The 27,952-nt window shown below is 47.2% G+C and overlaps 2 protein-coding genes across 5 annotated transcripts; one reads left to right on the forward strand and one right to left on the reverse strand.

The window, feature by feature from the left end:
- Positions 1–234: 234 nt before the first annotated feature.
- Positions 235–21,929, reverse strand: ppp2r3a (protein phosphatase 2, regulatory subunit B'', alpha). Of its 4 annotated transcripts, none has more exons than XM_061301146.1 (14): positions 21,718–21,929; positions 14,283–14,323; positions 9,726–12,524; positions 4,107–4,409; positions 3,905–4,008; positions 3,733–3,835; positions 3,385–3,459; positions 2,726–2,969; positions 2,583–2,631; positions 2,423–2,512; positions 2,185–2,360; positions 1,998–2,116; positions 1,787–1,893; positions 235–1,721 (listed from the first exon to the last, which is right to left on the reverse strand). In XM_061301146.1, the coding sequence occupies exons 3-14, from the start codon at positions 12,024–12,026 to the stop codon at positions 1,625–1,627; spliced, it is 3,768 nt and encodes a 1,255-aa protein (XP_061157130.1). In that variant the 5' UTR covers positions 12,027–12,524; positions 14,283–14,323; positions 21,718–21,929; the 3' UTR covers positions 235–1,624. The 4 variants fall into 4 exon arrangements, with proteins under 4 accessions (XP_061157130.1, XP_061157131.1, XP_061157129.1 ...); XM_061301147.1 differs by lacking the exon at positions 14,283–14,323 and having other exon boundaries at positions 9,726–10,591; positions 10,658–12,524; positions 21,718–21,928; XM_061301145.1 differs by lacking the exon at positions 14,283–14,323.
- Positions 21,301–26,927, forward strand: nceh1a (neutral cholesterol ester hydrolase 1a). Its single transcript, XM_061301179.1, has 7 exons — positions 21,301–21,484; positions 24,414–24,587; positions 25,081–25,318; positions 25,487–25,556; positions 25,626–25,797; positions 25,870–26,188; positions 26,379–26,927. Exons 2-7 carry the CDS (start codon positions 24,447–24,449, stop codon positions 26,672–26,674), a joined length of 1,236 nt encoding a protein of 411 aa, XP_061157163.1. The 5' UTR covers positions 21,301–21,484; positions 24,414–24,446; the 3' UTR covers positions 26,675–26,927.
- Positions 26,928–27,952: the final 1,025 nt, after the last annotated feature.

The following is a 27,952-nucleotide window of genomic DNA, read 5'->3' on the forward strand; positions in this document are numbered from 1 at the left end:
TGTGCCACGCTTACCACTTCCTGTCCTGGTGTTTGGGTGCCTTTGCCATGGAAACAGCAGTAGATGCCAGTGTGGAGTGACTCAACGGGGCATATGCACGCACAGCCCCCCCACACACACACACTCTTAAATTTCTATTTAAAAATGTGCAAAAAAACAATAAAAATGTTGGGAATTTTTTGAGAATTTTTGGGGAGATGGTGTTTGCATCTTTAATTCTAAACTGTCACTTAATTGGACATTTTAAAAGTCTTTATTTGAACATTTTGAGCTTCAAACCAAAGCAGCCAATGCCACAAACTAAACAGAGCAAAAAAAAAAAAGCCTGCTACACAAACCCTAATGATAGGAAGCTTATCCAAATAAAAGCTAACTCACTTCCTCTCACAGTAGTTTCAGAATAAAAGTCCTGACATGGCTTGACATAACTGACATGTGCTGCTTGTGTGTAGTTAGTCGTAATGATTGTCAGTTACACACACACCAGATCAAATTGAATCCGAGCCACACAGTGGCACTGCAATAAAAATCATGTAAAAAAGAAAAAAAAGACATTTAAAATGGCTTCTTGTTACTATTATTATTACTATAATAATAATAATGATCAATAAAGACATAGCCGGGCACATTTACAGTGGCTATGTAGCTACAAAAATGGACACAAAGCCATAAACACACACCTCTAGATTCCCAAGCACACACTCTCTAAGCCGTGTTAACACAACAAGCACACATCAATGAACCAGTTGTTTTTTTTTGTAGCTGCATTGTGCATGTTGAGCATTAGAACTGTTATAAAAGGTATATTTACACACATGTTCATTTGTGGATATTAAATAGGAACTGAAATTGACACTCGCTGGACACATTAGGTTTACCTGCACATTATAATTGGATTTTTTATTTCTTTTTTTGAAATGTTTCATTTTGAGTAATATACCAAGAGCACTAACACTGTACTTAGCTACATGAAGGCTGTGTAAGTGTACTTAATAAAGTGTCCGCTGAGTGTGTAGTTGCAATAAAGAGCTTAAACAACATTTCTTTGGCAACAACAACAAAGTTAAGATAAAACAATAAATAACAGCTTCTTTGAAAAAAAATAAAATGAACCCCCAAATTCAGAAATGAGTCAAAATCTCTAAAGTCGTGCAGAAATTCTGTTTGGGCCAAATGTTTCGGTCAAAAATTTCAGGTAAAATCTATCAAGCCTTGTGGAAATATTTTTGTCACATTTTGCATCAATTTTATGAAAAAATTGCAAATTTGTTTAAAAAAAACGAACATTTCCATTATACTAAAATCTTTCCAAAGTCATGCAAAAAAACCTAGAAAATTGAGTAATTTTTTTTGCGTGTTATATGATGTGTCTGCGCATGATTGTCAATATTTGATAAAAAAAAAAATACATTCGTCTTCTGTATAGCTTTTTTTAAGTGTACTGTGTTCCTTTAAGAGCTTATCAATGTCTCACTCATCCGTTTTGTTGTGAGTCAACCGTGAACATGAGTCCATCTTCACTGGAAAAAAAAATGAGTCATCATCATCATCATCATCATCATAAAACGGATGTCCATATTCTATTTTGGATGGAGCGCATCCATCCAAAAGTCAATGGGCATTTTCACGCCGTCAGGTCCGAAATGACCAGTTTTTCCATCTTATTCCCGATCTCAGCAGGGACCTGGAGATCGTCCAGGTCATAGTCGTCCTCAAATGACCTGGAATCACATTTCAGAACTTTAGCGAGCTGATCAACCTCCTTGAAGAAGATTATTTGCGGTACCCTTCGTGAATCTGCTCGTTGGCAGTCTCCTCCGCCACAAGTATCTCGTACTCTTCCGAGGCGTACTTATCCCAGTCGGACGGCTCTGGACCGTCGCTGTCGAGGTCCTGGAAGGGCCACGTGAGTTTTAACAAGCGAACCGGCAAAATGTTCCTCGCTACATTTTAAAAAATGGCCACTTGGACCACAATGGCCCACTATTTGTGCTGACCTTCTGCACAGCAAAGGGATCTCTCTGTTCGTGGTCCAAGTATTTCTCCAGGTTGAAGAAGGTGTCAAAGAAGATGTGAGCCATGCGGCAACGCTTCAGGTCACTCAGCGTGATTTTGCCTGGACAAAAAAAAAAAATGGCGTTGTGTGTTAAGGTGAAGCAAGCGTGGCTGAGGGAGAACATTTACCTGGACTCTCTGGTTTGACCAAGTCGAGCATTTGACACAGCAGGTCTTGGAAGGGCAACGGTTCGATGCCCATTCGCTCCATGCGCTCGCACTGCTCTTCGTAGAAGTACTCCAACTCGAACATGGACAGGACGCCGTCGCCGTCCACGTCCATGCAACGGAACCAGTACTCGATGCTGGAGGGCGAATGGTGACTTAGCTTTTGGCTTGGCTGCAAAAAATAAATGCTAAATCTTACCTAGTGGGATTTTTCTTGTCCTCTTCAGAAAGGAGAAACCAGACAAAGTCAGCGTAGCTCATGCGACCTTCTCTCTGCACGGTGTTGCCCCTGGCGACCAATCACACAGACACCTTTAATTCCGTCGTCATAGCGATCGGGCTCACTTGCGCCTGCTTACCGCGTCACGGCGCCCGAGAACAACCGCTCGATGATTCTGTTGGAGGACGCTGAGGGAGGACAGCGGAGGGCGGTGCGTGTAAACCAAGGCGGCCATTTTGTGCCCGGATGGCTAATTCGGTCAAATGTGTCCAACCGTCTCACCGTGGTCGTTGTATCGGGCCAGGTCCTTGTGGTCGATGTAGAGGTCGTGGTCGCCGTCCAGCTCCCAGAACTTGCAGTAGATGACGTAGAAGTGCTCGTAGGAGAAGTAGTCGGTGATCTGGTTGATGTCGTCCTCCTCCTCCAGAAGCGCCAGCGTCTGCAGGAAGTTGCTGCGCCGCAGCTCCGTCATGGACATGCGGCCTGTCCACGAACGGTTCACCACGTAGAAGATCCGCTGAATGACCTGCCAGTATTAATATTATTATATTATAAATAAGAAATATATGTTTAAAATGTTGTTTAGTATTTGCTTGTTATTTAAAATAATTTTTGAAAGAAACAAAATATCCACATGAGAAAGTCAATTTTAAAATCCATTTAAGAAGTTTCAGAATATGACGCTGAGACACTTCCTGGTTCACGTAGCATGCAGCTAATGTGTCACAGACAGGAAAATAAAATCGGTGAGCTGGACTCCATGGAAGGAAGTGTCCTAATATGGGTATGGAAGAGGCCATGGGGGACATTAAGGGGGGGGGGGGGGATTTGCTGCATAGAAGGCAGTTTCCATGATCTATTTCTTTTGCATTTCACATCACACATCACTCATGCGCAAGTAAACTTATTTTCATTTCATGCAATTTTTATTCATCAATTACCGTTGTGATGTAGCGGGAATGAAATTCGGGTGCATCCTTCAGAAACGTGAGTCCAGGATGCGTGTCCACGATGTCCTAAACAAACAAGACAAATTGTGACATTCAATTAAAAAGTTAAATAAATAAAAAAAAATACTACTGACACCGCTACTGAATTGAAATAATTTGACATAAAATAAAACAGACTATACCATACAAAATATTTTAAAAAACAAATTGAGAAAAAATGTAAGTCAGTATATAGTAAATCAAATTAGCAACGGGTAACTAAGATATTGGTACGTGTATAAAAAAGATTTATTTTCTTGTGGAGGCTGACAACAAGCAAAGTAGAAGAAAAGAGCTGACCTGCAGAAGAGGAATGAAGTCCTCCTGCTCCAGGTACCGACAGCCGGGTTTGGCCAGCAGGTTGACAAACTTTGAGGCGTCGTCGTGGCAACCGTGCAGCAACCTGCAAGAGTGCCCAGCCGTGTTTGCATTTCCGTGACTTTGATTCCGATCGGCCGCAAATGCAACCTACTTCCTCCAGGTGGCGATGAAGGAGTGAACGGAGACAAAGCCTGTCCTCTCGCCGCCGGCGCCGTAGAACATGGCCGCCTTCCAGTACAGCGGACAATCGCACACCTGTGGGAGAAACAATTTGTCCTTTGACCTTTTCTTGTAAATCACATCAATCTGACAGGGTGTGTAGACTTTTGATATCACCCGCATGTTACGATTACCTTAGCGACCTTGCTCATTTCGTAAATGTCGGCTTTCTCTTCCTCAAACTCGGCGAAGGTCTCTTCGATGGCGCCGATGGCCGCGTCGTGGTTGGCCGGGGGGCCGACGGCAGGAAGCCCACTTGGGAAGTAGAACCTGGGAATGTTGATGGCAGGAGGAGGAGGGGGAGGAGGAGGGGAGATGACCACCGGAGCTGCTGGCGGCGGGCTGGGCGAGCGGTGCGATGAGGCATGCGGGACGGTGGATGCCTGTGCGGGGGCCGGGGGTGGCGTGCCGGGTTTCTTCTCCGCTTTGGACTGGACCTGAAGTAGAAATCAGGAGGATGATGTCATGAGAAAGCGTGACGTACAAAACATCCTATCTAGTAGATGCAAAACAAAAAGCATCAAATTGGAAACAGGAAGTTGTTAGCTTGCAAAATTTCCTTCCAGTGGCCATTTTGCACATATTGAGGCTGACAGCTGTAACCCCCCCCCCCCCCTTCCTACCCCCCCCCCCCCCACATTCATTCTATCACTCTATTCCTGCACCTCCCGTCTATTAATAACCTACTGGTATCTGCCTCAGAACGGTTTGTCATGTCCTGCACGAAAAACTTATTGGATAGATTTTAGTTTTACGTGCTGCTACCTGGCGGCGTGTCTGACCTGTTGCTCCTGCTGTTGCTGCTGCTGCTGCTGAAAAGACTTGAGTCTTTTCTTGAATCGCGACGGCAAGACAAAATCACAGCCCCGCGCCAGAAAGGCCAGCTCACCCCTCAGATCGGGGTCCCGGCGCAATGACGTCTCCTTGATCATCATGGTCGGCGGTCTCCGCATGCAAAAACGCCCCCTCCCGCCAAACTCCAGCTAGGGTTCCGAACAAAAGCTCCAGAAAGTAGCCCAGAACCTTTCCCTCCAGACTGTGGTAGTAATCCAGTATGCAAGGTTCCACTGGAAGAAGACCACCCGGGCATGATCTACCATCCAGGGGGGGAGCGAACCCTGCAGTGTCCGCCTCACGCAGTTTTTCTAATCCCAAACTGGGTTCAGAACCGAGCGCACCGAGAAACTTGAGCCATGCTGGAGTCGGGCAACACACACAGTTTACCGATTGAGAAGGAGGCAGGGGGGGGCGGCGTTTTGAGACCCCCCCTCCACACACACACATTCAGCAAAGGCCGCTTCCATGTGAGTAGGCGGGGCAATCAAAGAGGAACTATTTCCAAAGAGTTAATTTTGGGATGGCGTGATGAATCAGTGAATGACACGTCAGTAAAGTTCCAGGAACTTTGTCACCTGGTCCTGAAACTTTAACATATTCTGTGTTGGATTGCTGCCTGACTCACCATGATGAGTACTTTTGCAGATTTGTTTTTTTCACTCGGATTTAGACTGTGTACCTAATAAAGTGAATGTCGCAAATGTCTGCGATGCAGCTGTGTGCACATTCCAAAAGGAAAACAAGCTTCTCACAATCTGCTAAAGGAATAAACACCTTTCCCTTCTTTTTTTTCTCACGTGATTTTAGCGGACAATCTGGCGCCCTCTAGCGGTCATAGTCATCACCCACACAGCAACATTTCGGACAAAGTTTATGCAGAATAACTTATTAAAGAATTGTTTCTAAGCATATTTAGTGTCATTATTATTATTTTTTTAATATCTAATGTATGCTAGTGACTTTTCCAGATCCAACCTTGTGTTTTTTAGGGTAACTCCGCTGTGCGCACCCCTGCTGAATTCTTTGGAACAACTCCACTCTGTACTGAAGCCAAGGTCGCATACCAATCCCACACACGCGCGCGCGCGCGCACATACACACACACACACACAATTACACACGTACACAAACACACTTTTCCTGATGTGCTGAAGGAGGAAACATCAATCCCAATATCTTGTGACAATCAACAAACGAGCGCCACGCAAAAAGAGGACTCGTTTGTTATTCAAATCTATTTGCTGCACGTTACTCGATTTATATTATAATAAATATAACGAAAAGAGTTAGCAATCAAATGTGGCAGGGCATTAACCGAATTCCCCAAATCTGTTTTTATGAATATGATCGTATTAATAGCGTAAATCACAGAAGGACAAGACGACAGGTGCGCACTTCCCCTTTTCACGCCGCGAAACGGCAACAGACGCATGATGGGGAATAAAAAGGGGGGGGGGGGGATATGTCAGCTGTTCCGCAGTGCCAACTGTTGCGCTAAATGTGTGCGCCACTTCCAAGGAACCGCAGAGAATAGTGTGCCGTGTATACAAAGCTACTTCCGAAAACACCTGCTGTGTGTAAAATTATCCGCGTACACATCGTTACAAATTTATTTTCGCCTGCGGCGCTACTAGGCAGATTCCAGCCAATGACAAAGACAGGAAGTCAATAATCATTACAGGTGAATATTCCAAATTTTAAAAAGGATGACGTCAAGGGCATGCAGTCATTCAAGGTCAAAAGGATTTGGGGTTCATTTAGAATGATAATACGGGTTTCGTTTGGCTTTCCAGAGAGCCAGACGGATGAACGGCCCATCGGGGAGATGGAGGCCAGGCTGATGGTTTCTTCAGACGCCGGCGCAAATGGATCGGAACCACGCTCGGGAAACGCTAAAGTCATCAAAGAAGTTTGTTGTGGTTGTCGCCCGCTAGTCAGCAAGCAAAGATTTTCCACAGCCTCCACTAAAGTCTGAGAGCTTTCACATATGCCTTCAAATTTCTGCTTGGGCTATCATTCAAAATTAATTTCTTTATTGTGGCACTTCATGACTTGAAATATTAGCCACACGGAAGATTCCACATAAAGTTTTAGTATCTGGGAACAAAATGAAGCAGATATGATGAGTTCCTCGTAAGCGTTTAAGTCACATGCTTTCTCAAAATAAGCTTAACGTGAAATGGATTGTTTTAATAGCACATATTTTTAAAACGTTTTCATGTGTTTTCTGTATATATAATTTTTAAACTGATCGTTGTAATTAGCGGAATGTCCACTAGATGGAGCTAAAGACCAGACAGACAGGTTTTGAAACCCCCGCTAGAGGGCAGCAGACGACGCAGAAACAAATTCTGGCTGTTTTAAAGGGTCCTAGAAATTTTTAAATTCTATCCGTCCATTAGTTTTCCAAACCGCTTATTCTTGTATTTATTTTACTTTTAAATGTAGGAATACTGTATACAAAACAAATATTATATTGTTTATATCATTATTTGAAATAAATGGCTTTCAATCTCATTTATAAGTCAATTACATTCTGACTAACAGTGAAGAGGAAACCCGAATGGAGATCAGGTCAAATATTTTGGTTGTGCAATCACAACTTTGCCTGTCAAGATTAAGGCCTGTAAAAAAAATAAAAAGGTAAAACATGGCCACGTGCCACGCCTTTCCCAAAACAGCGAGCTCTTGGGAGGGAGTCCCATCATGTAGAGTGGGGGAGTCCCGCGAAGCCTCCCTCCCTCCCTCCCTCCCTCCAAAACATGTTTTGCTAGTTGCCATGGTAACACAGCCTCCAGCCGAGTTAAAAGCTTCCAGATGAAAAGGTGACTCGCTTGAAAAAAAAAGTTTGACGCTAAAGTGGGAACAGCCGTTTAGAGAACATCCCAGGCTGCAGTGGGAGCGGCGGGCTGGGCCGGGCCGGGCCGGGCCGAGCAATGATGTCACCGGCTTAACAGCTACCAGTACAAGCAGAGTGCCGGCTGCCAAGTGTTGCACCTCAACTTTGGATTGTGACCGACATTGGAAAAGAGGTCATGTGCTCTCTCTCTCTCTCCGTCCTTGTGAGTAAGGTTTGTTCCAGTATCACACAAATCAATCAAGTATTTTGATATGGACCCAGAATTTCATTTTCCTTCAATTCATAAAAATGTCTCTTTAATCTCTGGCACGTTTCAAAATCTATTTCTGAAGCGACTTTGTACGAGCCACATTGTTTCAAAGCGCGCTTGCCGGGCCTTGAACTTTAATTTGGATTTAATCCAAACAGGCGTCTTCCTCTACTTGGCACGCGTTCCTCCTGTGACCTCATTTCCTGTAGAAGGAATGATGTCATCCTCCAGCCAAGCAGAGTCAACAACTGTACTGTGCTGTGCTGGAAAGACCCCCGCCCCACCCCGGCTCTCAAACTACGTGGACTTCACCCGTTAATATCCTTGCCTGGCTTTTTTTTTTTCATCAGCCTTTTTCGTGTTGACGTGCACATCGTGACACCTTTGCCTGTGTTGAAATGTACAGGCGCCAAAATTGCCTTATCAAGTGAAGGGTCACGGCCAACGGAGGGGGGGGGGTGCACTTAAATCGGATAAGTGACCCCGCCAAATCGTTAAAAGGCCTCCTTAGATTCCCGCCCGCCAATAAAACACAAATGTGAAGCACGGGCACATGGCGGCAGCGGGCGGCGATTTCCACCGCTCCGCTTACGACCTCCCGCCGAGCAGAAGTGCCTGCCTCCAATTTGACGTCACACGCGGGCGCCGTTTGGGTTAGGGTTAGGGGATTCCTTCCTTTCATTATCAAATCGAATGGCAATCTAACCAGATATGGGAAATGATACGGACATCAGATAAAGCTCAATTATTTTTTGGAAATATTTGAAGCATGGCAACAGAAGGAGAGAAACACAATAACGCAAGTGGCACACGCGCAGGTCCATTTACACTGTGGCGACAGCGAGTCTGTTAGCGAGATGCCATAGTACGGGGGGGGGCGGACAGATTTAGGTGCCCCCCCCTACACATCCCCCACCCCCGCCAGGCTAAGCATACACTTAACACTGGTGGTGGCAACAGACAACCCCCTGCGAAGGTGTCGCACCCTCCATCAAGCGCCTCGGATTGGGTCGCGGCGCCACACGGCAACAAGTGTTACTCAACACGCCCAAAATACTTGAAGCGTGCGGGCCAATGGAGGAGGTGAAGTGTTAGCTCATGGCAGGCTGACTACGTGGCCGGAGGTGACTGAGGGTCGCGACCAGTCACAGTCATGCAAAAAAAATGTTTTTTAATTTGGAAATGCTTTAAAATAAAAAATCAACTTAAGTGGTTACTTAGTTAATAGAATTACATTTTTTCCTGATAATTATTTGATGATCAACATTTGTTAAATAAGCAATTTATGTCACTTAAATTGGATGATCAACAAATGAATCAGAATTAAATTATAAATGTAAAAAAATGCAAATAAATGATTCATTTATTATTAATTTTGCCAATTTTACATCTTTTTTTTTAACTTATGTGCAGCGAGCCCTTATCCAGTATTTGTACAAATTCCTGGAAGCGGTTATTATCATCAGACGTTAATGATGCACTCAGGTACTGTTATTGTTGAGTTCTGGCTGTCAGTAACCATGGCAACCTCCAAAATGTTTTGACATCAACAGGGCATGAGGCGCCACCGTGTCGATTTTTTTTCAAACACAAACAAGATCGCTTGAGTGGCCCAAATTTATATTTCAAGCCTCTCACGTTCATTCCGTTGAGCGTGTCAAAGCGCCGACGAGTCGCTAATTACCGCTATTCATCAGCAACTATCAATTATGGTCAACAATCCTGTTCTGCCTCAGCAATTACAAAAAAAATAAAATTCTCGTAACACCACAAATCCAGAGAGTAGAATAAAGGATTGACGCTTACCCTGATCACTTCGGGAGTCTGCTGGATGAGCAGAGTTGAGCCCCTCAAAGCCGGAACGTCCCCGGCCGGATCTCTGTGGACGACCACGGCCGGGCTGGTGGGCGGGACTTCAGGCGCAGCGTCGTTCCCCGGACTGGCAGGAGGCGCAAGGCAGGATTTGGGATGGAGCGAAGGGGCTTCGGAAACGCTGTCGTTTGCTTTCGCCGATGCGGCCTCGGGGGTCGGCGGATGTGCAGTTGTCGCCGTGCCAACGTCTTCGGCCGGAACTTTTGGCGTGACTGGAACTGAGGGTGTTCGGGCGGAGAGCTTTGGAGGTACGGCCGGAGCGGTTTCCGTTTCCGCCGGACGGCCCGCCGGATCAATTTGTCCGGCGGAACCGTCAATGTCGGGCCTGCTGGCAGAGGCCAGCGTACCTTGCAGGAGCTTCATCACCTCGCGTTCCTTGCCGCTGCTCCTCTCGGCGCTCCCGGTGCTCCCCGCCCCCGAGTCCACCAACTCCTGGGCGAAACTCTCAATGCTCTCCAAGATTCTCAAGAGTAAGGCGCCGTCCTCCGGTTCGTCGCCTGCGAGCACATTGCGGCTTTCTCCCTGAGGAGCTTTGGAACTGGTGCCGTTCACCGTCGGGTGGCTGGTTTTGATTTGGAACTGGGAGATTTTGGGCTGGGCTTCGGCGGACACCATCCCAAGGCCTGCGCCACCGCCTCGCTTGCGGGTCTTGACCGGAAGTGGTGGCTCGGTACTCCTGGGGTTGCTCATGCTCTGAGAAAGATTCTCCAAATCCATCAGCAGTTTGTCAATGTCGTCGTTCCGGTGCGCCGGAGCGTTGGTCGAAGGTCTCGCGGCGGTGTGGCCGATGCCGCACGAGTCTAAACGAGAAAGAAATTCAGTCCATATTTTGTTTCTCTGAGATGCGACCCGTCCAGATGTCTTACCTGTATCGACATCTTCCTCCTCGATGTAAAGCGCCTCCATGGGGGATCCCGGAGGCGGCGTCGGCGAGACTCCGAGACGGGACGGAGAGTGTGTCGGACTGGACGGAGAACTCGTGACGGGAGCGGGGAGCAGGTTGTGATGCGTGATGGATGAAGGGGGATGTGAATGCTGGAGTCCGTTGGTGAGTGCTTTGGGTGGCGAGCTCTGGACGCAAATGCGAGGAGCGGGCTTTGCGTTGGGAGGCGAGCGCACCACGTCCTCGTAACGCGGAGGCTGCTCGCCGCCAAATATAGGCGAGAAGGGCGCTTGTTGGAGCGAGTGGAGACTGTTGACCAGCTCCGTCAGATCGCCGTGCCCGCCACCTCCGATCCCTTCCAGCTCCAGAGGTAGTCTCTTCAGATACATGCTGAGTCGGGTCATCAGGGCCCGGTACACGCTGTCGGGACTGGCGCCTCCATCCTGGGGACCTCCGCCGGCTTTGCGTCGGATGCACAGCTTGATGATGTCGGTGCACTTCTTCAGGTCTTCCGAGCATTTGAGCAGGATGTCGAGGCAGGCGCGAATGTCCTCCCCGCCGCCGCCACCGGCGGCCGCCGCCTCGCCCCACGTTTTCTCCAACAGACGAGCAATCAAATTCTCCTCCCCGAGAGTGTTGCGGTAAAGAGAAGCTAGAGTGTTGACACTTTGCTCCAGCGACCCGATGCCGCTTGAATTGTTTACTTTGGTGATAGCCGACGAACCGCCCTTCAATTTCGTCTCGAAAAGCGGCGGCGAGTTCTCGTCGGCGGGCGCTACGGCCGCGCCGTTTGTCGACGCGTTACCGGAGCTGAAGTGGCCGTAGATGATCTCCAGATCGGTGGAGCGACGGCTGAAGGAGTCGGGGCGGACCTTGCGACCTTTCCGGAAAGTCACGTGGCTGGAAGAGGAGAGACGTAGCTTGTCGAAGGAAAACTCTTTGAGCTTCCCGCTGGCCAGATTGATGGCTTCTTCCGTGATGTCCTTGAGGCTTCCGTAGCCGCCGCAGCTCAGGTTGCCCGTCGCTCCTCCGCCAATGGGCAACTTTTTTCCTCGCCACGCGTTGCCCTCTTCCCCGATATACAGATTTCCGTTGCTCCCCGCCCTCTCCAGGGCACCGCAGTCACTCGTCCTAGCGTGGTGTTGGGCGCTCAAGCACCTGGAGGGCGAGTCGGGCGCGACCAGCACCTCCGAGCAGGTGCCGTGATGGGCCACGGAACATTCCAGCCCCTGCGAGAGCGTCCTGCACGGGCCCGAGCAATAGTGCACAGCGTGGGAATGCTTGCGTCGGTCCACCACCACGCTGTTGTAGCAGCTCACGCTGCTCACCACCACACGGTACGCTGCTGCCATGGTGACCGATGTCACCCAACTAATCCGTCAGGGCATACAAGAAGGGAAAAAAAAAAATGGAATTTCCACTTTTAAAAAGTCCCGTTGCGAAGGTGAGGCATAAGAACTCGGCGATCTCGATAACAGCTGCGAGGTTCTCCACGGGGCGCTTCTCCGCTTCCTCTCTCGCGGCAGCTCGTTATCCACTAATGACAGCGAAGCAGGACGGCGGCGGCGGAACGTCCAGCTGGGCTCTCAGCCTTCCCCCCGCGGGCCTCCGGCGCTGCCAGCGAGGCTTCAGCATGGCTCCGGACTTGGCCGCTCCGTGGCTGGCTGGAAGAAATCTTTTCTCTCCTCCTCCTTTTAAAAGTCCCCAGGCAGCCGAGACGTAGTTGCTGACTCGGCCGCAGCTGCAGAATAGCAGATGGCCCACTGCCCTCTTCTCGCTCTGCTTATGTTGCGTCTGGAAGTCTGCCGTCACTCTCGTTTCTCCGGACTCTCGTGTTGGGCTTCTCTGACCTGGGGGGGGAGATGCAGGGAGGCTGTCATTAGTCTATCGATTGTTAATACTGTAAAACTTTGATATGACCATGTGCAGTCAAAAGTGCATGCTGATGAGCAATGAAATCCAAATTTTTATCATTTAGTCATCCCGAAGTTATAAAATAGGACAAATACCATTTGAAAGATTTTAAACCAATTGCTAGCATACGCCTTGCCATAGGGCTTCTTTTTTTTTTCTTTTTCTTAATTGCAACAAGACAATCAAACTCCATCTGTCCCAAGTCACAGTTTAAAGTCAAGGGTAATGTAAATCGGTCTGTTTCAAAATATGACAATCATCTTTTCAGTAGCTTGAAAATTGCATTCGTCCCGCTCTCATTCTTGCTTCCTTCTCTTCTCTTCTCTTCCCGAGAGTTGCCCAGACTCAGCACATTCCCATACATAATAAATCAACATGCGTAAAGGGGACGCTGGAAGCCACCCGAGCAACTGCTGTGCACGAGAGTGGAGACGTTATTATGAATCCCGACACGCACGGGTCTCTGGAGAAAGACCGTGTGAATAGCTCCACACCTCATTATGAGCAAGCGGCCCCCGAGGACTGACTGCGGATCGGATAGACGCACCAAATTTACTCTTTGGGGAAGTGAGGGGGACCATCTAGGAAAAGGATGTTTTTAGGCGGCTGCATGGCTGCCTGACTCACAGCTTTTTTTTTTTTTTATCTTGAAAGGCCTTAAAAGGCACACAGACACGCGGGCGAAGGCACAAAAAAAAAGCAGCAAAGTAAACACGAATCCGTCCATTTTTTTCTTTATTAAAAATGATTTATGAACGGCTCCTCGAGACTGCTGACGAAGCCTTTCCTTTCAAGTGCATCCAAGCTCCTTTTAACTTTCCCCGACTGAGTCAATGAGCAGAGAGCTCAGCTTTGACAATCTCCAGTCCCAAAAAGCACTTCATGGCCCCGACTGCAGATGCAGCACGGCCATTCGCAAGTGGCCTCTTAAAAAACGGGACACGTGGTGTATTCTGCACGACGTTTGGAGGAAAAGAAAGAAGAACAGGTCTTGTCAGAAATGAATTAGAACCCATATAAGCGCATGTTTAGACTGCGTCAGTGAAGCGAGACACTCGGGAGTGTGTGTTGGTGTGTGTATGGACTCCTGTTGCCGTCCATCAGAGGGTCATACGAGGAGCAGATTAGGGTTTCTAACCGCAAACCCCTTGTCGCCACCGCCCGTTGTCACGGAGACGGTGGGGAGAGCCATCATGTTCCAGCACCCTCATCCCACCCAAAATCTAAATTGGGACTCGCCGGCGTCAAACTTTTCAGACATTCACGATTGGATCGGCATCCGGGAATCCGTAAAATAATCTCAGTCCCTTTAAAATGTCGAAGAAAAATGTCCTCCAAAACCTGGGATTCATCATTAGAGAACAAAAAGATGAGGAATGTCCTTCAGGGGCTGGAGACAGACAAAAGACGCTGAGGTGCGATACGAAGCAGAAGGTGTCAACATCGCCTTGCTCACTTGCCATCAACACACACATATGAAAACACACACACATACATGAATTGGCAGACGGACGTTTTGCTCAGGAAGGTGTGGGGGGGGCGCAACTTGGGTCACATGCACAAACACTAGTCCGAGAATAGCCTCTAAACACCAGGGAAGAAAATAGCCCAGTAACAGAGGATGTGGCATTGTGTGTGTGTGCGTTTGTGTGTCTGTATTGTAACCATTTGTAGGCTCGCTTGGATGTACTAACTTTGAAGTCTTTCATCGTCAGCCGCAATTCGTCTTGGGCGCCTGTTAGCAAAAAAAAGAAAAATGCTCATAAAAAGTCTCGACTTGTGCCATCTGCTGAGCTTTAGCTTGGTGTCATTAAATAGACATCAGAAAGGAAGCACATGACAAGACACACAAGAAGGGATGTGCGGCGTCAACGTTACATGCAGGAAGACATTGCAGCGTCAGTTTGGCCTATACGTGATCAATTTGGAGTGGGACGATCAATTACGTGTCAAAGACGCTTCAAAATATAAACGGCTTCACCATCATCAAAATGCTAGCGCGATTATTTTAACCAGCTGCGAGCTGCTCCAAAAAATATATTGCATCCTTGTTGAGCAGTAACTGAGTCTTGGTGTTTTCCTCACTGCAGGAATGCTAAGCTAACTTGCTAGCTATGTTACAAATGGCTTTGGACTGAATCACGGTTAGCATCCAGTAAACGGAGAGCGCATCTGTTTGTAATGCGGCCCCACAAATGGCAAAGATTTATGTCTGAAGATGGCTTATTGGACGTCGTTAATGTGACGCAAGGACTCTCATGTCTCTGCTGTCATCACACACACACTCGATATGCATTGCCTGCTTTCAGCATCGTGATCTCATGGGGGGGGGGGTACAGTATGTACTGTAAATGCGAGTGCAGGAACTGACACACACACTTAGGCTCACGTACGTACCCACGCACACGCAAGAAGGCAAACACGCTTCTGGCATGTTTTTGACACCTGGAGGAAAAGGATAGTGGGCTGGCGTGACAGGAGAACAAAGACAATGCTTGCAACGGCAGTGACTCATTGCAAACGGACACACACACGGAAAACATACTATGGATCGCCACAGTAAAAAAAAAAAAGATGATTAAATATGCATTTGTGTGTCAAGATAAAAAAAAAAAATAACTGTAGTGTGTTCAAATTGGACTTTTTATTGAAGGCCATATAAGTCAGGCCGAGTACACAGTATTCCAACGCCTACACGCGGCTGGAGCAAAAAAAAACAAAACACCCACTCGCACCAAAGTTTGTGTCTCAAACTTGCAACATTAGCATAACGTCAAGAACGGGGAAATGGACGAGTCTTCACAACCAACATCTTGCACGCTCAGTGCTACTGCAAAAATCGAAACTGGTAGAACCTCACGACAATTAAGCAAAGGGCCCCGTCCGTTCAAATCAATTCCATTCTGGCTCTAAAATGCACAAGGCAAGAAAAATATGGCTTAGCTCACACAACATGACCTCAGCTTCCTCAAATCCTTTGCATGGAGATCAATGGAACTCTTGCTTTAAGTGCCGACTGACCTCAGCTGTCTACAAAAACGTGCTTCAAAAGAAATCTATTGGGTGCTTGCGTTTTCAAGGGCCTCCCGTACTTCACTTTTGAGGAGATTGTCGGAAACCGGAGTGCTGCAGCAAAGTGGAGACTGCGGAGCATGGGGCATTCCTACAAATAGCCCAAAACTCTTTTACCTTCTGGCACAGTTTGAGATTGGGCAAGTTTTAGCGTCCATGGTTAAAATTGACAAAGCCCATCAAACTCCGATAACAGGAAAAGCAAAACCGCCTTGTACTCACATTCCAAAAGCGACGTCGAGACCACAAAAAAGAAGTCCGCAAACGTCTTCTCTGGCTTTTCCTATTTGCGATCCATCACCGGCGAATTTCTAAGCACCCGGCGACAGACGAAAACAACCCCCCGAGGGAAAACGCCGTTCGTCTGGCAACCCCTTCAAGAGTGTGATTAATATATACGACAGCTTTACGTTCAAGCCCTGAGAGGAGGAGGCGGTTTGGGGAGGGGGGGGGGTAAACTTTTTGGGGGCCTATGAATAGGAGCTGACGCCAGAGAGGATAAGGTAGCCTCAGTAGCCTGATTCAGCCTAAATGATGGATACCTCAGATCGCCTTCTCTCGCTTTCACTGGAATCGCCTGGCTGGCCCAAAGCCTCCGAGGAAGAGGGGGGAGGGGGGGGGGTCAAAATGCTCGGAATGACTTTGACAGGCAGAGCCTTCAATGAGTTTGATGGCGTGACGCAAGTTCATAACACCAAAAAGCTGCGACAGTCAGTCGAAAGGGTCGAAGGTCAGACCGCTGTCTCAAATTCGTAGTTGCAGTCTTGCAGACAAAAGATGGAGCTCTGCGCTAAAAGTATGCTTTGAACTTAAGCCGAGACAAATTGGTGATATTTCAAGGCTGCTCATTTTGGTTGAGACTCTTCTCCAACTGGGCGAGTTCTCGTCAACAACAATTAAAGCAGCGAGGAGCAGGCTAGAGCGCTCCGCTTTTATCGCCAATCCTCCAGATGATCATCAAATGTTGACGTCGGTAAAGGACAAAGACCAAAATAGCTTGATTAGTCAGCGTCGCCTACGTTTAGGACACCTGCTTGGGTCTCAATCGGACAATTTGAAAAACTTTTTAAAAGACATTCTCAATGGCAATTAAGGTCTTGTTTTTAGATTCATTAACTTACCGGTAAAGACTTTTTAAAGATCCGCTGGGACCCGAAAACCAAAATGGCCTCCATTGGTCAGGCCCTACACAAGAAGAAAACAAGGACCCAGAAAACTATTTGATATTCTGGTTCCCATGACTGCAAGTTTGAATTGTCTCCAGTATATCACTGCATAATCACAACGCGACCAAGATGAAATTACAGAGTCATGACAACACATGTGCCACATCAACACAGTCCAAGTGATGTTTGTTCCTTCATTGGTTTAACCTCCAACGAGGAGAAAAAAACTGGATGGCTGTCATTTTATCTCGTAAAATCCCAGAACTACGTTGCGACTTTTAAGATGGGTGTCGGTACGCAGCCCGGGCATAACCGCGTACTCGCTTCCCGCAGCTCTGGCTCAACCACGAGCGGTTGACCAACTGGCAGAGCAGATGAGTCGCCATCCGCAGAGCAAAAACACGCCGTCAGCCATGATGTGGGCGGTCGGAGTTGAAATCATTTCTCCTTACAATCGACACAATAACAAGCTCCTTTGTCTTTCAGAAATTCAGTCTTGGCGATTTCCCGCTACAGGAGCTGGAATTTTGTTTTGTTTGTTTTGGCTAGCGCTAGCTTAAAGTAATTCAAGGCTATCAGGTCAAATTTGAGTATTCCCATTCTCAGAATTCACTGAAAGATTATCTTGAGAGATTATCCTGTGCTGTGACAAGGACAGTTAAGCTAATGTTGCAATTAGCTAGCAATTGAAGCATCAAGGCTAACTCATCCACTGTGGAACAAACTGTTTTGCGTGACGTTGAGAATGTGGATAAGCGGCAAACTGTTATTAGGCGTTCTCGCTTTTAAAAACAGCTGGGTGGGAAGCAGGGGAAACCATTTTTCCACGCAAATGTCGAGGGGATTTTAAAGGAAACTTTCCAAATGTCACACAAGGGGGGGTTGAGAAAACAGCTGGGTTGAAATGAAAAAACACCAAAAGGGAGAAAAGACCTTCAAAATTGTGCAGAAGGAATGCGTGTATCGACAAACGCGTGATTTATTTCAGTTTTTACGAAGAAGTTCACAGCGTAGGCAGTGATTCATCGACTCGATCGCAGTCAAGACGTCTTCATCGCACGCTCGCTCGCCTTTATCGAAATCTTCCTGTTGAAACTCCTCATTCTGCGAAAGCGTTTTGACGGCACCAAAAAGAAGAAAAGGAGCTTTGTGTCAGGATTTCATCAGCCTCCAAAATGACTCACGCACGAGCCTTCAAAGTTCCTCCGATGCTCGCATCTGACGTCACTTCTTGCACGTCTTAACAGGGGAGGGGGTCCGGCAGTGTCTGCAACCATGGCAACCTCAAGGATGCATTGATGAAATTCCCACAAAACGCAAAACACATCTCGGTGCACAGCAATGTTTTCCATTTGTGCTACTTTTAATGGGAAACATTTTCCCCATATATATTTTTTTCTCTCCAACATGTTGACTCGGACATCCATCATCCTCCGCGTATATTCCACGCCTGAAAACTAATAACGGTATACCCAAGTAACCACTTTTGTCAAAAGAGTGCATCATCGCCTCCCCGTGTGGATAATTGCAGCGCTGCCTTCAAGGCCCTTCCTGCCATCTTTCGCCAGTTCAAAACAATTGAATTAATTAACGCCACGTCTTCATCTTGTTAAGAAAAGTCTCTGGAAAGGTTTGGGACTCCAAGTTACCGTAATTTTCGGACTATAAGTCGCGGTTTTTTTCATAGTTTGTTTGGGGGGGGCGACTTATACTCAGGAGCGACTTATATACATATATATGTTTTTTTTTTCACTTTTTTGGGCATTTTATGGCTGGTGCGACTTACACTCCGGTGCGACTTATAGTCCGAAAATTACGGTAGGCTCACGTGTGAATGTACTTAAGAACCTCGGCATTGCCCTCAGATGCTGACTGGCATAACAAAGAAGAGCGAAGGACCTCTGCGGTCAAACAAGATTTGTCTCCATCGTAGATTTACTGGTCTTTCCTACTCTGTTGTATCACTCTTCCTTTCCATTTTTTTTTTTTTTTGCTACTGCGGTGGAGAATGAGACGAATGGTCTCGCCACAGCGGGCAGTAAAAGCAGCCCGTGGCCTCGTGTCATTTTCGTCCAGACGGTCGCAGCGGGTCTGTTACGCAACTCAGGATGTGGTAAGGCCCGAGGAGCATCCATCGGCCTTCCTCGTTCTTTCTCCGATAAAAAAATAAAAATCTCAAGATACTGCAGGTTGACATAATCTGAAGGTGACAGCGTTGCGGTAGTTAGCGTTGCCTTTAACATTAGTCGATGAGTTTGCAGCAATTGGTTGTTCAAATGCTCATGCTTGAGATGAAATAAAAGGGCAAAACAAAGTTGGAATTGTCCACTGGAAAAAAGCCGCTAGCTTTGGCTAGCGCTAAGCACGGAAGACAGCGATGTTTGCTTGAAATCACAGTTTGTGATACTTGATTATTCTTTAATTATAAACCCGCTGGCTTGGAGTGGAACAGCAACTGACTTTCCATCAATCGCGAGTTATCAATGGAAGGAAATTTAAAAAAAAAAAAAAAAAAAAGACTGTCTTCAGGCATAGGAAATGTTGTTTTATGCATGAGCGACGTAATAAGCGGCCAGAAAGCGACAGAGGGAGTGAGACTCGTAAAAAAACGGCAATAAAATATTTTTAGCCGGCCGTGTCTTAAAGTGGGGGCCAGGGAGAAACCACACCAACATGACCGTGAATGGTACTGCTATTTACTGCTTTTTTTTTTCCCTTCTTGGCAAGTGGAGGCCGAAGTGGGAGGAATGTTGGGTTCAGATACTCACTGCGGGTGTGTGTGTGTGTGTGGTGTGGACAAAGAGAGCCAGTGTGGACAACACAACACAATCAAAAGCGAGCGACTCGACACGCATACACAGAGCAACGCATTCCAGAGTGCAGGGACGGACGAGAAGCGCTGACATTCAGACCCCGGCGACCAATCGGAACGGTCCGCCGCAGCCGCCACAATGGAGCCAGTCAATGAGGGAACAGAGTGATTTTTTTTGGGTCCCACTTATTTACCTCCCTCAGCCTGTTTCCATTCATTCTTTCCTTCACGGTCTTTCCCAAGGCAGATCTCACGGCACTTTGAAGGTGATTTAAAAAGGAAGAGCCAAGGAGTCAACCTCCTACACACACATGTATGAATCACCCCTTTGTGTTTTGGAACTTAGTACACATCCTATGTCCTGTGTGTGTGTCATGAGGCGAGAAAAGTAAAGTAGCCCCAAATATTTTTGACGTGCAAAATTTCATTTAACACAATGCTAAGAAATGTAAACAAAGCTGACACAGACGATGATTAGCCACTGTGTTTATACAGCCAACAACACACACACACGCTCTTCACATCTTCATTTTTAGCAGCCAGCAACAGTGCATGGAATACGAGCCGACCCCACACACATTCTACTGGGAAATGTGAATGACTCCGACGTCTCCGAAAGATGCCAGACACAATTATCCCCCTGTGCTGCACACTGATGAGTAAGCCAACAGCTTCGCAATCCTCCCTCACGTGTGTGCGTTGCCCGTTTAAGAGCTCCACAATTCACAGCGGCTGGCGCAATTCAAGTTCTTTACAAAACATACATTGTTTGGAGCAACTATGTCGGACAAATTACAAATCTGGGAGGGGTGCTGGTTTAATCCCAAGGGTGCGGTGTCCATTTGAGTTTAAACGGTGCCCCGCCTCGATGATTCCCCCATTACGGGCCGCGTTACATAACAAGTGTTAGCCACCGAAATACGTCGCGACAAGTTAGCTGTTATGTCATCAAGGAAATAAACGTACAGTTTTTGTTTCCACTTGGACTTATTAGGCGTTAATCCAAATTCCAACACTTCTGAAGGGAAGAGGAAAAGTGGTATGGCAAAAGAAATCCAGATAGGAGGTCGCCATCCTTTGGGTCTCACCATCTGTCTCTTTGAATGGTGTCCCAGTGGATTTAAGAAAAAGTTGACTGGGCTCTGAACACAAACTCACATGCTTGTTTACATTTTGTTTCCCACCACTAACGAGCCTTGAACACACCACGGCAGCACTTTACTGATACTTTGATCTTTATGTGTTCAACAGGAACACACACCTTAAAAGAACACAGTGGCCTTCACAATTGCAAGGTCCAGCCAGGCTCAAATTACTGCACACACACACACATTGAGGTTCCCATCATCTCAAGGGACAAATCCATGAAGATGCCAGGAAGGAGACTCACCAAAGGCTAGTTTTGTTTTCTTTCCGGAACATGCGCTGGCTGAATATGTCAGTCATTTTCCGTGTGTGTGCGTGAGTGTGTGCAAGAAGGGGGGTGTAATCTATTTTAGGAGAATTCCAGAGAGGAGACCTAGTGACTGACCCCCACCTCACAGGATTTGACAAGGAATCGCCACAAACATCACCCCCCCATCATGCACGCGCATGCATGCACCCACGCGCATCATTAAAACAACGTCATTGAAGGAAACACGCATGTGACAGTCGGACACACCTGCAGGTTTAACTCTATGTGGCGTTCGAGTGTGGTGAAAAAGAGTGGGATTTTATACGACTTGCATCCAAAGCCACCACGACACCTGTGTACCTTCAGGCGCAACGAAACAAGTCATTTTTGCATGGGAATATTAAGACATGCAATTAACATGGGACGGACGCTCCGATGACTCACGACAAGGTGAGAATATGATGTCCAAAGTTACCTGAACACAACAGGAGAACCCCCACAGAGTCATGGGGAAGCGCCGAATTCCATGCACTCAACCCGGGCAGAAATAGGAGCCAGAGCCGGGTTAAACACTTCCAACCTGGTTGTCGGAACCACCATCACGTCGTGCACGAAAGACATGCCAAAAAGCCCGTCGCAAAGTTTGAGAGCGAAGGGAATGTAAACACAAAATTGCCGCTTACCTTTTTTGTCTCCCCACCTCGTCCTTCACCTCCGCCGGCGAACCGCTCGCTCTTTCCGCCGCCTCCTTGGCCGAGTCACGACCGCCGCAAACCTGCAAGGAGCGTACCGGCAGAGCCCGACGAGAGGGTGGGCTACCTAACACACGCGTGGGCTTGTTTCTCGTGCCTTTCCGTGACAGCTCTTGGAGCGACTGAGCCGAGTGAGAGTGAGGAGAACCGGGGGAACTTAGGGGGAGTTCCCACCCGTGTGCAGCGCGCCGGGCGGGGCGGGGGCTCGTTGAGAGTGACAGCTTGGTCAGCTTGTCAACTTAAAGACTTGTTTCTTGTCTTTTATTGCAATTACTTTGTACTCAAGTGAAAATATATTTGCAAAAAAAAAAACAGGTTAGGAAGAGTGCTGCAAAAGAGACAAATAACACTCGAGAGGGATGACAATGAGCTGAAATGGAAGCTGCAGCCACACACGTTGACAAAATGCAACAGAGAGCGTCACTCGCCACCTCGCCTTGAGGACGGACACCCCTGCTCCTCGCATGACACAAATACGCGCAGAGGACAACGCGGTCGCTGCGTGGCGCGCGTAGTTGAAGTCGACAGCACTTCAATTGCATGGATACATTTTGATGATGCCATTTTACCCTTGACGCAACTTAAACATCGCCCCTCCAATTAAATGTCCCTATGAAAACTCCAAAGCACCATCTTTGAAATGTCAAAGTGCATCCCGGAGGTAAGCCGCCACTTGCTGCAACAGCTGCTTTTTGTCGGGGTGTCTGCACAGCAGCTGAAGCCAAACGGGGAGGCCGCGTCCAGCTTGACATCTTAAGGTGGGGGCTGGGGGGGGTTGACCGAACATCCGATTTGGGAAGGGGGGTGCGGAGAGGGCTGCAAAGGAAACGGATTGTGAGGTTGTATGTTGTGTCTTCCCAGCAACCTCCGACTCTTCCCCTGTGCTGACTTCCACAGCTTGAAATGTCCCCCCTCCCCTCCTCCCGGGCACAACAAGGTCAAAGGTCAGGGCTGAGGCATGCAGTCGGCCTCATCGGGCCCTGTCCGACCCTCAACCTAGACGGATGGATTAGAGAAAATTTAAATATTAAAATCCCGTTTTGCGGTTGATGACCGAAGTATGCCATTTGCTTTTGATGGCGCGTTGAATAAAGTCATCGTCAAAGATGTTGATTCGTTTCGGCGTGCAAAAATGAGGAGGCAGCCTGAAACAGAAACCCAGAGCGCGTGCTTCCTGTATTTAGCGGCGTTAAATGACCATTAAGTGTAATTCCAGTCCCAGACATCGGGGCCTCCGTACCGCAGACTACAGGGAGACGCCTTTTTTTTTTTATGCTCGCCAGACACGTATATATGGCATTCAAGTTTAAACTCTTCGCATTCCGCTGACTCTCCTATTCGGACACATTTTTGGCATCTGCTTGCAGCTTCGGGAAACGGATCTTGGGTGCAGCGTGCAGTCTTGCTTCGGGTTTTAAATATAGCCGCACAAACACTGCACGTCATGCTGGGACAGGCCAAAGCACTTGTATAACTTTTTTTTTTTTTTTTTAATCGGATCAAAAAGGTCATTCAATACCAAAGTAGTGTAACAAAGAAAAGACTCACCGTGTCATGACTTGGAGGAAAATGGCGACTGACAGCAACAACAAGCAAAAACACGAGCCAACGAGCTACACTTGGACGAGACACAAGCGGCCCAGGCAAGTGATTGGTTGAAACGAGGAACGGCATCGATGAGAACATGTAGAAACAAAGAACATGGGATGTAGGAGAACAAAGCTGTGGATTATGAAGGCTCACGCGAGGTCATGGAATACACTTAACATCCACAGTGGAATTTGTTCGACATCACAACTCAGCCAAAGGTCCTTCACTTTGGATTCCTTTTTTAGCCGACTTTATGACAGTGTTCGCTATCGAAATGTTGGAGTGGACCTCCTCCGGGAGCCCCAGAGGTTAATCTGACACGGTCGGCCGGGCCGTCCCGCCGGAGCTTGTTTTGGAAAATCCGTCAGTGGCCGGGGTCAGGCCTTTGTCGTCGCTGTTTATGTTCTCACAAGGGAAATCACCAGGGACGCAGAACTGGAGTGAACCCGTGGGAAGGGAGGGCAAGAGTGGCACCGGCTTTATTACCCCTAATTATTGCTGGCATTGTTGTAAAAAAAAAAAAAAAAAAATGTTATAGACCACACCAGTCTTATTGCATGTCTTTGTGAGTTGCAATAAAACAACCTAAAACATTTTCTAACTTGCCTTGAAAAAGATTAGAAAATACATCAAATTAGGAAATACACTAAATACATTAGAGTTGAAGGTGTTAAGCATAAAAATGCCAATAAAAGATTCATCCCAAAAAAGGCTAATCAAATCAAATCAACCGATCAACAGTTGTATTCTGCCCTCGTGTGGCGACAACGTGTACTACAACTATTTTTAAACGACAAAGTCCCGGATGTTCCCCTTTGTACAGTTTCAAATAAAAGCAGTCAGGTAAAAAAAAAAAATGTCAAATGAAGCCCGTTAAATGTGTCAAAAGCCAGATGAACATTTTGTGGATTTTAAAACGATGCACTCTAAAGTTTACTACCACAGGCTATTCTAATTATTCTATTTGATTAATTATGAAGTTCTTCATGAAAGTATTTGGCCACTCCTCTTTCTCTGTCACCTTTTCCCTTCCGCAGCGCACCGGTGCGACACGGCTCAGCTGAGCCGACATGTGGTTGGTGTCGGCGGTCTTCGCCGCTTCGCTGGCCGCGGCTGTGCGCTTCTGCTTGTACAAGCCGCTGCCTGCCGCTATTCGGCAGCAATGGAAACTTTGGCTGTTAGATGACATTATCAAAAGTGTCATACGCCTGGTGAGTTTCAAAATAATTGAAGGAGGTTTGAGTCTGGAAATCGTCTGTTCTAGTCTTGCATTTTTTCTTGCCCTTTAATTTGTCAAATAATCAAATGAGAATAGAAATAAACTGGTTGGTTGGTAAGCGTGCCTTCCTTCACACACTTTTTGCAAACTTGTTGGCAGTCACGAGGGTTGCTTTGCAAGACCGTTGTAAACCGAGAACTCCCTGCAAAGGCATATGAATTATTTACAATTTTCCCGATATTGCCTCAATGCTTTTTTTTTTTTTTTTTTTTACATGTTCCATGTGTGCTATGTAAAATTTTACGTACCAACGTTGAGAAAGCCAAGTCAGGTTTGCACCACTAACTTCCCGTCAATGTTCACCTTTGCTCCTCCTCATTGCGTCACAAGCTTTGCAGGTGAAAGTCTACCATTACCACCACACTTTGTCTGGTTGCCGTGCCGATGTGGAATTTCCTGCAAGAAATAATGATGTTCCCCTTCAGGCGCGTGCGATGGAGTGGCTGGGCTTGGGCCACCACATCACGGCCAGCCGAAGGACTTCCAAGCGACTGGAGGGCACCGTTAAGAAGTTGACAGGCGGGCCTGATGCGGGCGACTTGGCGGTCAGCGACGTGACTTTCGACGGCGTCCCCGTGCGTATTTATCAGCCCCGGACTGAAGGGGAGCTGAGGAGGGGTCTGCTCTACATCCATGGAGGAGGCTGGGCCTACGGCAGTCCCAGTCAGTCGCTCTTCCTCGTCTAGCTCTCTTATTCACACACACACACATTGATATTCCATCCATCACTATTGCAAAGATAAAGGGGCTTAGAGTTGATCCACTTCTCTGCCAAAATCTTAAAGAACTTTGTATTTATGAGCAAAACGTCAGTTGTGTGTTGTTCCCCAGGGGACGGCGCGTACGATCAAGGAAGCCGCAAAATGTCCAAAGAACTCGACATGGTGGTGGTTTCAGTCGAGTAAGTCTTAAACTTGCTACGTATCCAAGACTTTATCTTTCAACTGCACGTCTTGTTCCCGCCGCCAAGTTATCGTCTGTGTCCCGAGAGCCGCTTCCCGACGCCGTACCTGGACTGCCTCGCGGCCGCCAAGCACTTCCTATCCCCGGAGGTGCTGGCCGAGCACGGCGTGGATCCGCAGCGTGTCGCCGTGTCGGGGGACAGCGCCGGCGGCAACCTATCGGCCGCCATCGCTCAAGAGGTATGGTGGGAACGTTTTGGAAAATAAATTCCTTAATCCTTTTTTCTCTGCAAAATGTGATGACTTGTTCAGATTGCCCTGGACGACAGCATGAGGGTGAAGTTCAGCGTGCAGGCTTTGATCTACCCGGTCCTTCAGGCTCTGGACTTCAACACGCCGTCCTATCAGCAAAACCGAGACATGGTCATCCTCAACCGTTCGGCCATGGTCCAGTTTTGGCTGCAATACCTGGGCGCCGACCTCTCCCTTAAGTCATACTTCTTCGCCAACCAACACAGCTCCAACGTGGCGCCGGAGGTGACGGCTCGCCTGGATTGGACCGCCCTCCTGCACCCGAAGCACCGCAATGACTACTTGCCAGTACGTGGCGAGGGGCCGCGTAGGATGGAAAGTATGGAAAGGCTGATTCATTTCAAGATGATACAATGAGTCTTTAAGCGGCAGGGCTTCCATTTCTGCCGTGCGCACTTTGGCCACCAGAGGGTGGTGTAACACAGAAATACTGTGGAACCTTCATTTTACTTTTTGGACTGCAAAAGAAATAAATTCAATGTAAACATCTGAAATTTCGCCCCATGCAGGAATTCTGGATGAGGTTCCAGGTCTGCTAGACGTGCGTGCAGCGCCTCTCTTGGCCGGACCCGAGGTTCTAGCCAAGTGCCCACGGGCCTACATCATGACGTGCGAGCACGACGTGCTGCGAGACGATGGCCTGATGTATGCGCGCCGTCTGAGCGACGCCGGCGTGCCAGTCACGGCCGAGAACTACTCGGACGGATTTCACGCATGTTTCAGTCTCACCATGTGGCCCTTCGCGTTCGACGTCGGGGTGAGGGCCTTTGCCGACTATGTCCGGTGGCTACGCGACAACTTGTAGGGGCTTCCTCTTTCCAAACGTATCATCTGAAAATATATTTGATCAATAATCAGGCCCGAAAATGTGAGTTATTAAACACTTTTTGTAGACGTAAAAAGCAGGATCAAAGATGATTTGACATTATCTTAAGGAAAAAAATACACGGACCTTGTTTGGTGCAAAGCCTTTGCAGTCGAGGGGATATTTCACATTTTAGTTTTAAAATATAATAAGATATATTTCTGTACTCTGGTTTAATAATAAAAAAAACTATATACACAAATGTTGTCCTTTTTTTAAAGTGGCATTTCTGTTATATCAATCAGAAGTTCCTACAGTCAAGGAATCTTTTGTGTTCCGTGACTTTCCCAGGAAGAGAGCGAGCCTCGGGGGAGGTAACGGAAAGAATCTTCCTGCAATCTTCCAATCCAATTTGTGAACATCATGTCTGGTTGGACATGAGCCAAAAGATGTCAGAATGTAACTGGAGGGAGCGCTTGGTTTGAAGTTTTTGGTAGGCTGATCAATTATGGGCGTGTTATTAATGTAAATGATAACAGAATTTTAATGAAAAATATTTGCTCTTACTAGCGTGAATATTTTGATTAGGTATTGCTAAAAATATCAAAGCGCGACAGATGTCAAATATGTATTTTTATAAAGGTTGAAAAGACATTGAGCCCTATTTGTTTGGCTAATGGAGAATAAAATTCTGTTCAACATTTTTATGGGGGAGTGATTCAAGGAATAAAAGAAAAATGCTGAGCGACTTGCTCATCCCACAGGTGCCACAAAATGTATCCACTTATTTTAAAGCGTTCATATTGTTCATTCTTTGGGATGTTTTCGACGTTGCAACACACGTCCCAACTCGCTCCCACAATGTGTGTGTGTGAGAACGGGGGGGGGGGTTCTCTCAGGGTGTCAACTTCCCTCCCCGAGGGGGAAACGTTCCTGGCTTATCACCTCCTTCCCGCCCGACAGACCTCGGAAGTGAGTCACTCAATAACGTTGAGGCCCTGACTTATTATGTCCGGCTCTACTTTCAAGTGAAGTAGATAAAAAAAAAAAAGGCAAGTTTCTGTGATATAAAAGAGAAAATAACCAAGATCAAATTTTCCCTATCGTTAATATGACCTGTTAAAATTGGAGAAAAAAAAGAACGTATGAGGGTGTGCACACTTTTGCAAACATGATTTCAGTTGTTATTTTTTTCCCCGTTGATCTCAAAACACGTTGTAAAGCTTACAGCTCACATAAATGGTGAAACGGGTCATTGTTTTTTGAAACAGGGGTGTG

This window comes from Syngnathus typhle, linkage group LG16 (assembly GCF_033458585.1).
Source record: "Syngnathus typhle isolate RoL2023-S1 ecotype Sweden linkage group LG16, RoL_Styp_1.0, whole genome shotgun sequence".
Lineage (NCBI taxonomy): Eukaryota > Metazoa > Chordata > Actinopteri > Syngnathiformes > Syngnathidae > Syngnathus > Syngnathus typhle.